Source organism: Equus asinus, chromosome 26 (genome assembly GCF_041296235.1).
Source record: "Equus asinus isolate D_3611 breed Donkey chromosome 26, EquAss-T2T_v2, whole genome shotgun sequence".
NCBI classification, from domain to species: domain Eukaryota; kingdom Metazoa; phylum Chordata; class Mammalia; order Perissodactyla; family Equidae; genus Equus; species Equus asinus.
The window spans coordinates 31,676,288-31,691,687 of NC_091815.1; the positions used below are offsets into that span (position 1 = coordinate 31,676,288).

At 48.0% G+C, this 15,400-nt stretch overlaps 1 protein-coding gene across 1 annotated transcript in view; it reads left to right on the forward strand.

Moving 5' to 3' along the window:
* Nucleotides 1–15,400, forward strand: part of SAE1 (SUMO1 activating enzyme subunit 1) — a 64,260-nt gene that overhangs the window by 10,110 nt on the left and 38,750 nt on the right. The window contains exons 2-5 of the mRNA XM_044759079.2: nt 1,776–1,887; nt 6,471–6,644; nt 8,817–8,959; nt 10,461–10,560. Coding sequence (XP_044615014.1) covers nt 1,776–1,887; nt 6,471–6,644; nt 8,817–8,959; nt 10,461–10,560 — 529 coding nt within the window. The remainder of the gene's footprint in view (nt 1–1,775; nt 1,888–6,470; nt 6,645–8,816; nt 8,960–10,460; nt 10,561–15,400) is intronic.

Here is a 15,400-nt window from a genome sequence, read left to right on the forward strand (position 1 = left end):
CTCGTAGACTAACGGTGCCCGCAGAGACCCGGAACGCACAGCAACATGCACGGTGCTCAGCCTTCCCGATGTCACTGGTTTGCTATGTGCACCGTATTCTCTTTGGAAACATTGCTTATCCTTCCACCCCCTGGTGGTAAATCTGTGCTGAGACCTGCTCAGCACTAGCACCTCTGTTCTTCACCTTGCTCGTGCATTCTCTGCCCTCTTCCCGATTGCTTCCAATTCTAGTGAAGTGGAATTGTCGCTTGAAAGGCTAGTGTCTGCTAGCCTGTGGTTGGCAGTGCAAGGTCCCCACAGGAAAAAGGCAGTCATGGAGAAGCTGAGACCCAGACCTCTCTTCGAGGGAAATATTGTCAGTATTCTCCCCTCCCTCCATTTTACCCCGTGGTCACATCAGCGAAGGAAATCCAGAGTCTGCTGGCATCAAGGGCCAGTGCAGGACCCTATCTCATCAGCACCGTTCTCGTTAAAGACTTCTAGTCTCATGCCTGCAAGTGTCCACGATTATGAGGACCGTTTTTGGAAGAGAGTGTCGGCAGTTCTCCCTCACACTGGTACTTGTTGAGAATCAACTCACTTTGTAAGTTAAGAGCAAACTCCCTGGCCGGCAGCGGAACTTGCATTTATCTGAGACTGTTGGTAGTTCTTACTAGTCCTTGTCAGTGTACATAAGTGTACATTTGCTGCAGAATTATTAATGAGTTTAATCACAGGGTGCTCCCGAAGATCCTCATGGGGTTGTTTCAGAATATATGATGAAACTCTTTATTTCCTTTTTCAAATCTGAAAAATTCTGATTCTGAAACACTTCCGGTTCAGGGGATTTCAAATAAGATGATATGGGCGTCTGCTGCCTCCCACTGACCTCAGAGTTAAATCCGGACTTCCTGGGATAGCCCAGGAGCAGCTTTTTTTAGCCTCGTCTTCTGTCACTTTAGAATTAGAATGGTCCAAACACTTCCCGGATACACTGTCTTCGGTGGGGCCACGTTTTAGCTTCTGTATCACAGCCTACAGAGTGCCCCTTCTCACCACCTCTCCTGCTGTCCTGCTGGTCCAAGCCGCCATCCTCTCACCTTAACGGCGACAGTCTTCCCCCTGATGGCTTGCCATCAGGCTTGGCTTAAATGCAGAGTCCTTCCAGTGCCTGGAGGAGCCTTCGTGATGTGGCCCTGGTCTGTCTGCAGCCCCTGTCGCACCGCTCTCCCCTGCGCTCGCTGCTCTGCAGCCGCTCTGTCCTTCCTGCCCCGGGACCCGCAGGCGCTCCTGCAGCTTCTGCGCTTGATGCTTTCTCCCCCTGGTGTGCTCTTCTCCAGATATCTGTATGTCTGTCCTGCGTTCCATTTTGATTTTTGCTCGGCTCCTCCTCAGAAAGGCCATCATGCTCAGCCTGTCTAAGATGGTATCCTCTATCATTCTTGATCCATATCAAGTTGGATTTTTCTTCACTTTTTGACATTTTACATGCTCTCATTTGCCTCCTTCACGAAGTGTAAGCTCCGGGAGGGCAGGGATTATGTCTGCCTTATTCACTGCTGGATTTCCACCCCTTAGAGAGGTGCCTGGCGTCGGAGGGGCTCCGTAAATACTTGTGGAATGAATTCTCTGCAGGATGGAGTGGAGCCTGTCTCTTTCCTAGGTTTGAGGCCATGATGCTTCAGTGCATTTAGTAAAAACCAGAATTATTTCCCTGTTACTTTGTCTTTTGTCTTCGGTGATTCGTCGAGCGTCTTCTGTTCTCCGTTACCCGGTTAACAATGTCTCCCTTCTAGGCTGCGGGCCTCCCGGGTGCTTCTTGTCGGCATGAAGGGACTCGGGGCTGAAATTGCCAAGAACCTCATCCTGGCAGGAGTGAAGGGACTGACCATGCTGGACCACGAACAGGTGAGATGTGCAGCCCCTCCTCGCTCTCCTTGCTGACCGCCCCTCTTCAGTGTCACGCTACGACGTTTGGTGAGTTCCTCCTTGCCCTTCAGGGCTGGGAAAGGAGGGCTGGCGCGGATGGAACCGCAGCCACAGCCGTTGGACACTGACGGCGCTGGCACCAGCTTGGAATTCAGCCCCACCACATCGAGCTGGGTGACCAGCGGGGATCTCCGTCTCCTCGTTGAGCTCGCTTGTCTGGAAAATGGAGTTAACAAACATCCCACTGAGAGGGTGACCGTGGGAAGTAGAGGAGTGGCTTCCCCACTCTGCCTGTAAGTCACTTGAATAACTAAGTCAAAAAGCAAAATTGCCGCGGGGCTGTGTTAGGGTGTGGCCTTCACCCCCACCCCCACCGATGCTGCTTTAGAAGTTCTAAGATGAGGCTCAGGAATACATGCATTTAAAAGACAAATTTAATTAAAAAAAAAAGACACCCCAGGAGATCTTGATGTCGATGGCTGACAGACATTACTTTGGAAAACTGGATCAGAAAGAATGTGTGTGGACCTCATTGGCTTAGTGTAATAAGCATCCAATAATTAGTAAGTTATATGATATAATGTTGTTTCATTGGTAATATAATAATAGTGCTCGACTCATGTAGCTTTCTCTGACCTCTTTTCTCCAAGGTGAAAATAACTGCTTTTTTCTCTACATTCTCATGCCTCAATGACATTTTACTCTTTTTTAATAGAAAAATGCAAATATATAGAAAAATGGAGAGAACAGTATTTGATTCCCCAACTCCCTGGCTTCTGCAGATACCTATATTTTGTCGATCTTTTTTTTTTTTTTTTAATTTATCTTCTCCTCTATTTTTTTTTAACAGTATTTTAAAGCAAATTCCAGAAATCGTGTCTTTTTAGGTAAAATGCTTCAAAGGTGGTGTCGTCATGTGATATTGTTTGTCTTTCTTTCCTGTGAGGCAGTGAACAGGGGTCCTGTCTCATGCTAAGTGACTAGCACACAGTGTGTGGTGTAGGCTCTGTGGGCAAAAGTAAATGTTTATGAAATTTTTAAAAGCTCACCTGTTTGGGGTTTCAGAAGAAAAGAAACAGCTGGAATTATTTTTTGGAAATTCTGCAACATGAAGAGAAAGGTGGTTTGGCTCACTTAATATCACAGTCACAAATTGATTTTTGACTTGAATTCAAAACCTCCTAAGGAAAGAAAATTCCTGTAGGCCCGCTGCCAGGCTGTTGAGGTCAGAGAGCTGGCTGCTTTGACGTCGCAGTGGCCACAGTGCCCCTAGAGGCAGGAGTGCCCCTTCTGGAGGAAGGCTGTGTTTGCAGGGAGAGGGTAAGAGCAGAGACCCGAGATGGATGGTTCCTCAGCTTGCAGGCCCCTGGCGTGGAAAAATGAAGCCACACGGGATGGTGGCTTCCTCACGTGGTTGGGGGAATTGAGAATGGGGAACGGTCATATGGCACTGAGGGGTGTGTGGTACGCTTCTGTGACCGTCCCAGTGCGGGGATGAAGGCCACCCGGAGTTGGAGTGAATGGGCTCGTGGGCATTCCTTGTTCCTCACCTTGAGGACTGACGGGGCCTTCCACCCGCCTGCCACTGCAAGGCCCATCTCCTTGGACTGGTTTTCAAGGCTTAGCGTGGTGGTTCTTGGTCTCGACTGCACTGGAGAATGCTTGGGGAGTTACTTAACAATGATAGTTCCTCAGGGAGCCTAGCAGTCAGGGAGGGTTGAAAACCACTGACTTCACATAACCAGGTCCCAGCCCCCTTCCGGCCTGACTCCCACCTCATACATTTACTAGTTCGTGAACACTCGGGTGGTTCTCCCTTGCGGTGGGCTCGTGCTTTTTCCCTGACTGGGAACATCCCGGGGAGACAGTGCTGTGTGGTGCACAGGCTTTGGAATCCTGCACCTTGGGCTCAGTCCCATCTGTTCAGTCTGGGGAGGGCCCCTAACCTCTCCTGTATCTCTAAAATGCTTATCTATAAATGAAGGTGTTCCTGCCTCCACCTTAGAGGTTTTCACATAGTTTACATCAACAGGCATCTGAGAGCACCTTCTCTGCCCTGAAGTCTGCAGGGTAGTGGGGATGCACAGAATTTGGTTCCCATTCTCAAGTCTTTCTCAAACCAGAGCAGGCTACCTGACTCAGGTTCTGATAGGGGACACGAAAGGTTTTCTGGAATTTTGATCTGAGCCGAGTCTTAAAGAATCAGTAGACATTTGTCAAGTTGAGGGGCTGTGTTTTAGGCAGGGGACATTAGCAGTGGCGCAGAACAGTGTGGTAGCAATAGAATATAACAGGCAATTTCGTGTTTTTAGAGTATAAAGCAAAAGTGGTGGAGGGCGGGGACAGGTTGCAGGTAAGGTCCCAGTCATGAAGAACCTGCTAGTAAGCCCTACCGTCAGCTTTTACTTAGTGTTAGGTGGTGAGGATTCATGGAAGAGTTTCAAATGGGGGAGGGGTGACCTGGTCGCCTCTGGGCTTTCTGTAGCTCACTAACTGCTGTGTAAAGTGGTGGCACAAGATACAGGGTAGAAGGCCCCTCAGAAGACTGCTCTAGTCGGTTCCGTGAGGTGAAGAGGGCCTGGGTGATGGCACTGGTGATAAAGAGGGCCAGAAGCACGCCGGGGAGAACTGAGGGCGTAGAAGTGACAGGGCTGTATGTGGGCGTGGAATTTGCAGCTGATGCTTCTGAAGGGGCTGGACACTGTTCGAAGAGCGGTAGTCGTATTCTCTCATCTGGTCCTCACAGCGACGTTGAGAGGTAGGGATTATCATCCCTATTTTACAGATAAGAAAACTGAGGAAAAGGAAGTGAAGTACAGGTCCACCCAAGATCCCAGCAGTTAGTGGTACAACCAGGACCCAGGCCGGCTGGCTCCTGGCAGAACCCTTGTGCTTAACCACTCACCAGGTGGCTGCCGTCAAGGAAATAGCCAGAATGTGAAGACCAGATTTCTGGTTCGGGTGACCGCATGGGTGGTTGGTGGACTCATCATCAGAGAGGTCAAATATGAAAGGCCTATGGGATATCCAGGAGGAAATGTTGGGTGGGCAGTTAGTTTAATATGACTCAGATCAATGGGGGCTGGCCCCGTGGCTGAGTTAAGTTCACGCACTCCGCTTTGGTGGCCCAGGGTTTCGCTGGTTCAAATCCTGGGCGCAGACATGGCACTGCTCATCAGACTGTGCTGGGGCGGCATCCCGTGTGCCACAACTGGAAGGACCCACAACTAAAAAAATTCACAACCATGTCCCCGGGGGATTTGGGGAGAAAAAGGAAAAATAAAATCTTTTAAAAAAAAAAAAAGATCAGGAAGAGCAATTTGAGAAATATCAGTAGATTTTGGTAGAAACTAAAAGAGGCCTTGAGTTGGTTTATGGAGCCAGAGTGAAAAGATGAGTGATTCTAGAATGGAATCTTGGGGACAGACACACCTAAGAGAGCCCATAAAGAGACTGGAATGTCTAGCAAGCAAGGAAAAGAGCTAGGATCTGAGAGGCCAAGGGAGCAGAGAACAGATAATAACCAATATTGACAGAGGGATTAGTAAGTGCATTGTTTGTATTAACATCCTCGGTTTTCACGTGATTCCCTCGTACTCAACGTCACTCAGTGAGTGGTTGAGCCAGGATTTGAATCCTGCCTGAGTTATCCCAGAGCCTTGCTCTTCCACACTCTGGTATACAGCATCTCGGTGTGTACCGGACTCCCTGAAGAAGCAGGACAGGATGCCTCAAGGATACCCTGAGAGCATCGGCCTTGGGTGGGAGGAGGACCGGCTCAGTTTCCGGGGGGAAGGCAGTGAGGGAGAGTGTGTGCTGGAGAGTTGGCGGGAGGAGAGGAGGGGCGAGGACTTCTCTTGCTCCCAGTCTTGGTGCAAGTGGCGAGGTCTTTCGTAGAGGTTAACAGTGGAGTTAGATGTTTGGTTGTGAAGAAATGCTTTGAGAACCTTATGGAATCTGTAATCCTACTGGGGGCTGTCGAGTGGTTATATTATCAGTCTTTGAGGCTCTCCTCTGCTGACATCCAGCCTTACCGGTGCCATCATCTCTGTGCCAGCCCCCACTCATCTCTCCTCCTTTCTGAGTTTTAATTAAATTTAAGAGTTCATTTCAAGCATTCTTAATTATGTCTGACTTTTAGCCACTTGGAGGCGGGGACTTCATCCTTTAAGCTACTATGTTTCTCTCTGAATGCTTGGAGTCGGACACATGGTAGGTGTTTGGAAAATTCTTACCTCTGGTAATTAGGTCGTTTTGTTAGCAGTTACAAATTGAAGTGCTGTAGAAGAAGAGAGCATGGACTTTTCTGGTCAGAGTGAATTTCCTCTATCAACACAAGGGGGTGCTCTTTACCCATCAATGCCCAGTAAAAAAAAAAGTTAATTTCTCTATTTGAAAGCCTTAGGGGAATGTAGGGAGTCTGCATTAGTCAGATACGTGCAAGCACAGTAATACAATTAGATGGTAGGTATTTTAATTATCCTTTAAATTGAAAGATGCATTGCCTTTGAGATTTGTTTTCTCCCCAAATTCAAGTATTAAAAACAAAACATTATTCCCAGGTTTCTCCAGAAGACCCCGGAGCACAGTTCCTGATCCGTACTGGGTCTGTGGGCCGAAACAGGGCCGAAGCCTCTTTGGAGCGAGCCCAGAATCTCAACCCCATGGTGGATGTGAAGGTGGACACTGAGAATATAGAAAACAAACCCGAGGCGTTTTTCACTCAATTTGATGCTGTAAGTTTCATAGAGTGTGTAAAAATCTGCCGTGGGAATTAAGCAAATTAAAACACTGGCTGTATACAAGGTACACTGGAGCGTTAGACTCTCAGATTCTGAGCTTTTTCCCAGTCTGTTTAGACGCCGTTGTGTTCCTTAGGTTTAGTGTGTAGCCTCGCAGGCTGAAGCCTTCCGTAGCCGTGGCGTCCGTGCCGTGTGCGCGCACTGCCGTGCTGGGGGAGAGAGTGTGGTGGTGGGTAGAAGACGTCGTTGGATCGGCTGTGGCTGTCTGGGAGTTGCTGTCTGTTGGTTTCTTCTTTGCGCATATGTTTCCTTAGACCAGGTTTCATCATTGATGTTTTGTCTTCCTTCCAGAATCTTTGCACATAGGGTGATACATTTTATTGCAAAAGTTTTCTCCTGAAAACTTAACAAGTTGCTGATTAATTTCTGTAGCAGAATCATTTTTCTGTTAGAAATAGCAAACTACAGCTTGTGTTTTGTCTTAAAAAAAGAGCACACCTGATCTTGGTCTGTCTGTGCCTGTCTCTTTCACACAGCCACTTTGACCGTGTTGCCATGGATAACGAGACAAAATCACTATAGTCATAAGCCAAATGAGGCAGAGCCAGCCTCATTTGGTTTCACTGCCACGTCTATGCAAAGGTGAAAGGATAAGTTAAATTCTGTTTCGGTGTCCGTGACCTTTCAGACACGGTTCCCTGTACCCTGGAGAAGCTTGCCAAATGTTGGATAACCATGAAATAGTCACAGATGATCTGCTTGTTTTTTTAAAGGAGAGGCCCATTCCGTGAGAGGTTAGAATTTGGGGCGGGTAGTTTGTTTTTGACACTGTTACGTTTCACATGTGCATCTGTTCAGATATGGGCTTGGGATGATGGCTCATCTGTGCATTTCGTCTCTTTTTTGAAAAGAACTCATTCTATTTTGTAACTCCAGGTATTAGAATATTTTCTGTTTGGACGTAAGTCTTCACTTCATTTCTTTATCCACAGTACCCACGTTTGGTTTATTTAGGTGTCTCTTGAACTTGTAGCAATTAGAGGCTTTGTTAGAACTGGAGCGTGGGGCCAGTTGCTTACACGACGCTGGTGCACAGGGCAAGCATAACTGCCTCGTGGGCTGTGCTGGCCTGGTCCGCGCAGGTTTTACTGTCACTTTTGACCCCACAGGGATCTGTTAGGTCAGTTGATTGCATGTTCTGCTGTGGTGGCTGTCCTACCTTTGAGATTTGATTTTTCCTAGGTGACTGCATCCTTTGAATGACCCCAGAGACGCACATTCCTCTGAGTGTTATTTCAGTATTCTGGCTGCCAGACAACAGTAGAGAGATTCTATCAAATGAAAACATCCTTTAATATCTTCTCCAACTTTCTATGTCCAGAAGAAAATGCGTGCAATTTAGAATTTGTCTCCTTGGCCCTGATCACAAAGCTTCTCCCAAAAAGATGGTGTCTTATGCAGTAAAACAGCCATTTCCAATACCTCAGCTTATTGGAACACGACCCAGAGGCCTGGGAGCAGCGTTGATAGTTCCCCGGCGTGCATCACTGGGGCATTGTCTGGGTCTGAATGGAAGGTCACTGGTCCGTAACCTTGTCTTTTGTCCTTAAATTCAGATAAAGTTTCACATCGAAAACTGTGGAAAAATAATCTCGACAGGACTTGTTTATCTTCTTTATCTTTACATATCAGTCAAAAGAAGGGGGAAAAATGCCCTCGTATTTAAACGTGACCTTTGGGTCAATTTAAAAAACTGGTTTTGCTTTTTGCTGTAGCTTATTCAGATTGTAATAGATTTAATAATTTAGAAATAACGCTAAGTTATTATTGTGTTTTCCTTTTCATGAAAACTGTGAAATGTGGTTTATATATGTTTATGGATCAGGGGAAACAAATTCCCCTAATTTGAATGGCTTTTACTTTCTAACTAAATACGTTTCGTTTTGGTTGCAGAAAGTGACAGTGTCATAATTTACGTTTTCTACACACTGAAACCTGCAACTTTTCTTCTGTCTTCTAACCAGAGATCCAAAGAACCTGTTGTGCCGGTTTGAAAGCGGCTTTAGGCAGGCCCAGGGAGTCTGTCCGTTAAGACTTACTGACACAGCAGGGCCGCGAGTCACAGTTCACAGAACTCACACCCAGCCGACTTCTTTCTTTCTGCAGGTGTGTCTGACTTGCTGCTCCAGGGATGTCATAGTGAAAGTTGACCAGATCTGTCACAAAAATAGCATCAAGTTCTTTACAGGAGATGTTTTCGGCTACCACGGATACACGTTTGCCAATCTCGGAGAGCATGAATTCGTAGAGTGAGTTGGGGAGAGAAGGGGAGAGCATGACATTTACAAAATGTAGGCATGGGCACTGGGAGGAAGTGAAGCACTTATGGAAAGTGTTTATTGTAAGGCTTGGAACACTCGGAAACCAATTCCTTAACAGCTTACTGAGTATGGAGTGTGTTTAGAATTGCAGGAGATGTGGCCCTGGCCTTCCAAAGTGATAGTCTAGTCAAAAGCATAAAGAAAGCAGAGTTCTCATATGAAGAATCAGCAAACACACACATGGATGAGGAGAACAGATCATTGGTTACCGGAGGGGAAGCGGGTCTGGGGTGCAAGACGGGTAAAGGGGCATCTGTGTGTGGTGACGGGTGAAACTGGACTGCTGGTGGTGAGCACAATGCAGTCTACACAGCAACTGCAATATACGAAGCTACACCTGAAATGTACACAATGATATAAGCCAATATGACCCCGATAAAATAATATTTAAAAAAAGAAAGCAGAGTTCTTAAGGCCATCGAAGTCCAGCACGTGGGTATCTGATCAGGGGCGAAGCCACACTCTCGAGTTAGGGAGGGCTTGGTTGGACTGTGAACTTGTTCCTGAGCTTGGGCTTGCGTGTCTCCAGGCTGAGAGAGAGTAAAATGAGTACAAATCGTTAGCCGGGCAACTCCGGAGGCATGCTCAGCCCACGTCTACCTCGGAGAAGCTCCAAGGTCCAGAGACCGCTCTGCTAGAACAGACAGACCTTACCCTCGCCTCTTGAACGCTGAGGTTGCAGACCGTGTCAGTTCGCACACGATGGGACCTGCGGTGTTTTGAACTTAGAGCTTCTAGATGAGAGATGGCAGATGATACCAATATTGTAAATTATCTGAGTTGGCGTTTGGCTGTGATTTCTGAACACCCCCGTTGTTAATGAGAGGTAGAGACCCTGTGTAGTAGGGCAAGCTTCCTACCAAGAGACAAGAACTGCTTTCTTCTCTTCAGCTTCTCAGGCAAGTCACTGAAATTTCTCCAGTCTGCAGGTTTCTTGACTGTAAAATCAAGATGGGGAAAGGACAAACATGGTTAAGATCGCTCATAATTTCAGTGCTTTCTGGCTTTAAGAAAATCTAGTTCTTTGGGCACATTAGAAATGGATAAAGAAGTCATGGTAGAGAAAAGCAGGCCGGGTTGTTGCACGGTGAGCTCCCTGTGGCAGGGGGAGGAAGTAAGTTGGCTCTGTTTCGTGGTTCGAGTGAAATGTACGGGGTTTGGTGAGAGCTCCCTGTGTTCTGGGCAGTGTGCTCAGCAATTTGTTCCTTCTCTCCTTATGAAAATCCCGTCAGAGACTCTTACTCCCGCACAGTGGATAGCTGATTTACCAGATAGTCCACGGCCGAGCTGGGATTTCAACCCAGATCTCTCTGACTCCAAAGCTTTTGCTCGTAACCACCATCCTATTCTGTGGCTGGGGATGCACTTTTTGTTCTAATGGCCTGATTCAGAGGGTAGAACTCGATTCCGTCCCCTTGTCACCCTCTAGGGAGAAAACGAAGGTTGCCAAGGTTAGCCAAGGAGTAGAAGATGGACCTGATACCAAGAGAGCAAAACTGGACTCGTCGGAGACAACTATGGTCAAAAAGGTATGTGTCCTGTGTGTGGGGGCATCGAGCGTCAGGAACCCCGGGACCTTGTAGGGGACAGGCAGTTACGGGTGCAAGCAAGGGAAGCAAGCATATAGTCTTAAAGGGAGGGCTCTGGACAGACGGGGCCAGTGCTTGTCCCATTTAAAGGGGGGCGGCTGCTGCTTAGTGCCAGCCAGCTGTTGTCACAAGGGAGTGTGGACCCAGTGATGCCAGATGTGTCAAGAGAGTCAGAAATGTAGATATTTTTAACATGCTGTATCCCAAACTTTTTCTTTCTTATCCCTTTTTTTTTTTTTTGAGGAAGATTAGCCCTGAGCTAACATTTGCTGCCAATCCTCCTCTTTTTTGTTGAGGAAGACTGGCCCTGAGCTAACATCCGTGCCCACCTTCCTCTACTTTCTACGTGGGACACCTGCCACAGCATGGCTTGACAAGTGCTGTGTAGGTCTGCACCCAGGATCCAAACTGGCAAACCCCAGGCTGCCGAAGCAGAACGTGCGAACTTAACTGCTGCGCCATTGGGCAGGCCCCTTATTTTTTTTTAATTCATTTGTTTTAAGTGAGGAAGACGTCCATGTCCAGGATCTGAACCCGCAAACCCCAGGCCACTGAAGCGAAGTGTGTGAACTTTACCACTATGCCACCGGGCTGGGTCCCCCAAACTTTTTCATTTTGGCAACCTACTCAGCTTGCTCTGAGCGCTTGTTCCCGTCAGCCCTCTGGTGGCTGAAGAGGACGTGCCTGCAGGGCTTCTTGGCTCTGCGGGCCTCTGATGTGGACCTCCGGTGGGAGACGGCTTTTGGGCCAAGGCCTTGACTCTGTACAAAACAACTCTTTTTCAGATTGATAGACAGTTTAATTGAGTACGGTCCTAAGTGGGACGAGAGACAGTTTAAACTTGACTTGCTTTTGTTTTGCTCCTTTAAAGTAAAGTTTTTGGGGTTCTTTTTCCACCAAATAACCTTTTAAGAAAGAAAGGCCTCAGTGTTGACGAGTGTTACCAGGTGTATATATATATATTTTTTTTTCACCATAGTTTATGTTAGGGGCTTAGACTCTCCTGGACTCGGTGCAGTCATTTCAGTTCATTTTGTAGGAAGAGGAGTGGGGTGGGAATGAGCAACCGTGCTTCCGTGGCTGGTTGGAATCTGAGAAGGGAATCAGGCGATGGCGAAAACAAGATGAAGTGGCCAGAGTTGGTTTTGTTGAACTGAGAGGAAAGACATGACCAAGCCCGTATTTACTCTTCGCTTTGTAGATTTAAATGTCGAGAAAGAAAAACAGCTGGTCAGAGCGCCGAGTTAGATTGCTCTGAGGGGGGATTCTGAGAGTGCAGAAACCACAAAAGAGGCTGCAGAAAACCGCCGAAGTGGAACTCTCCCAGTTTCCAGCGAGGCTGCCTTGGGGATTTTCTTTTTCTTGCTCTTTATGTTTGTATTGGAATAGTTTGATGCTGTGAGTGTGATACAGAGGAATTATTAAGCCCTAATTTTAGTGTCTATTCACAGGACTATAATTATCCAGAGTGAGCATTGGTGTTTTGGCCAAAACTTGGGCCCTTTCTTTCTTTCTTCGGTTCTTTCTTTCTTTCTGAGGCCCAGTCAGGCTTTATCTGAATAGTCCCATGAGTTTGGAGGGGGAGATAAATTGTTAACTAACGGAGGAGTACAAAAGCAGCTTTGTGGGTGCTGTCAATTTATAAATCACACCCTCTTACAAGTGTGACACTTGGCCTTGGTGTGAAGGGTTTATGGCTTAAGGGCTTCTGGATGGAGGCGGGTCTTTCACATTCAAATGGGGAGAGCCCTAGCTTTGTGGGCCCTTCCCAGCTGGAAGGCCCCCGGGAGTCAATTCCGTGGTACCCGCTGGGGCGGATCTGGAAGCCTCTTCGGGAGCCACTTTAGCTAGCTATGAGGAGAATGTGGGCAGCCCGGGCAGGCTCTCGGCGGCCTCGCGTACCATTCCTGGGGCTCTGCACTCACAGAGCGCGCTGTGCGGCCTCTTCCTACGTGGGGCCCAGTTCGAAGGTATCAAAATATTCCCCAGCTGACATTGTTAGTCAGCTGTTTCGCTGGGACAATTCAGGCTCGGATTCCAACCCCGAGCCCTTGAGGTTGCGAGGCATTTAGTGCATTCCTGATGACAGTCCCTGGGATTCCAAACCTTGTCTTTGTGTGGCTTCGCCAAGAGCGCTGGGCAAGGGCTAGGCTGACTTGGGATCGGGCCATGGCTTTGCCACCTTGCAGTAGCAGGTGGCCTCCATTTTGGCAGACTCCTCCCTGATTGCGGGGTTTTCTTCCAGCTCAGTTTCTTGGTTCAGATTCTGCCCTTTCGCCTAAATTGTCCAGAATAACTGGTTGGGTTATGCTCAGAGCGCAGGATGGGGGTGGGGAAGCAGCCACTTCCTGTTTCCTGTGAAAGGTTTCTGGTCAGGGTTCCCTTCCCCTCCCCCCTTTCCTTAGGTTCAACCAAATGTTGTAAAGCCGCTTTTGCTTCAAGGTACACATTGTGCTCCTAAATTAGAAACTTTACAAACAAAGAGGAAAACAGAGCTTGTGGTTTTCACACCGTCTAGGAAGACGCTGAGCCTTTCTAGCACGTGTGCGGTAAATAAGGCAGTGGGAAAATGCCTAGGCCACGGATAGTGCTCACTCGTTTGTTTGCTTCATTTGGCGTCCAGTAGAAGTCATGAGACATTTGATCGGATCGGGTCTTGGGCACAAACCGAATGCCCAGTAGATAAAGGAGAGAGCTATGGTTTTGTGGTGGGGCAGTGTCCAGAAGGTTCATAGTAGAAGGGTTAGAGTTGGCATGTGAAGAACAGTTTGCCAAGCCCCGCAGCCTGGACCAGCGCTCAGTCACGGGGAGTAGGACCCACCGACAGCATGATGTGGGACAGAGGGACTCTGGCATCCCTCACTCCAAAACAGCCACCTCTTTCTGTAGGAATTTAAAGTGCCTACTGTGTGCAAGGCACTGTATTGGGTGCAGGGAAGCACACCCAGTCCTGTCGTCTCGTTTGCACCTGACGCCGCAGCTAAGAGAAGTTAAATGACCTGCCCGAGATCCCACGGCTATGTGAGCAGGAATGGATGGGGGAGCACAGAGAGGGGCTAAGGGCGCGGGCTCGCCCTGGACTTACCAGCTGAATCCCCTTGAAGTTTCTAGGCTAGTTTGAAGTTTTATGAGGATGGCAGGATAAAATATGTGAAAATTGGGATCATTCCAGAAAAACTTTTAGGACAAAAGGCCACTGTCACACTCCCATGTTGCCGCTCACGTTCTTTATTGTTAGGGGCTGCCAGACATGATGCCTGATGGTGGTTACTCTCTGGAATAGGTCTTAAAAATTAAACATCAAGTAGGATTTGTTCATGGCATGCGGAGAAATACAGGCTTAATTTTACCTCCGCTTCTGAAATAGTAGGTGACTAATTTGGGCACTCTTAATACGCTTTTCATGAATTAGTTGTGAAATTCCACAGTTGAGTAGTGATTCATTGTTTTGATTCCCCCTTTCTGAGCAGTTTGTTGACAACTGTCTCATCCTCCTCTCACACCATCCTTAATGAGACATTCCTGATGACTGACCGGCGCAGTCCCCCCCTCGCGTGTGGGTCGGCCTGGCTTGTAGTGCTCAGTGCACTTCAGACTGCTTGTCGAGCCTCTCCTGTGGGAGTTCAGTTCCCTAAGGGCAGGTCGCTTTTGTTCCCAGTCCCATCAGGAAACATCCGGGCAGTGTAGTTGTGGCTGTGCCTGCACCATAGTGTGACAACTCCGGAGGAGATTACTGTCGGTTTAAGAAAGAATTCTCAAGTTAACTTCCTTTGTGACCAACTAAACGGATTAACCTTGTAGTACATTAGGTCTCATAGTTTAGGTTATTTAGGCTGAGCTGAGAGAACAGAATTCCAAAGAGGACAAGGACTTGGCCTGGAATATTTAGAAGTCAGTCGTTGGCTTGCCTAGACCACGACTTTCAAGCCAGAGAGGTTCAAAACCCTGCTGGGGGGCTGGCCTGGTGGCGTAGTGGTTAAGTGTGCATGTTCCGCTTCTCGGCGGCCCAGGGTTCACCGGTTCGGATCCCGGGTGGGGACATGGCACCGCTTGGCACGCCATGCTGTGGTAGGCATCCCACATATAAAGTAGAGGAAGATGGGCACGGATGTTAGCTCAGGGCCAGTCTTCCTCAGCAAAAAGAGGAGGATTGGGAGCAGATGTTAGCTCAGGGCTAATCTTCCTCAAAAAAAAAAAAAAACCAAAAAACCCTTCTGGTTCTCAGACTCCCTTGGTGGGGGGAGAGAGGGGGAGATGCAGGGTGCAGATTGTGGAGTTTGGGGGCCTGCTGGCAGCAGGTTTTCCAGGCAGACAGTTGTGGAGTGTGGGGTGGGTGCCGGTGGTGCCTTGTCCCACAGGGGAAATGTTTCTAGGCTCTAGGGATGAGGGAACAGGGTCCCTCCCAGCATCACAGCACAATCCACTCTGTTTCTTTCTATTGTGATATTTGATAGACAAAAATGGTGTGACATCAATGCAAGTTACAGAACATAACCGTAAAGCAAACACTATCCAACTTAAAACCCACCATTTCTAGTACTGTTGTACCTATCTGTGTGTTCCTTCTCTGTCTTCTCTCCAGGGCTGCTGGTACGTTTGTGTGGATTTAGTAAGGTACCCTGGGAGGGGCGGGTAAAGCCCTGCTGGGCGTGGTGTCTTATCACTTGTTTGTAAATCTCAACAGTGGAATAAAACTTACTGTGTGATGTTACAGGTATCCATGAAGAAAATTACAGCTGCGGGGCTGGTCCCGTGGCAAGTGGTTGGGTTTGCGCCCTCT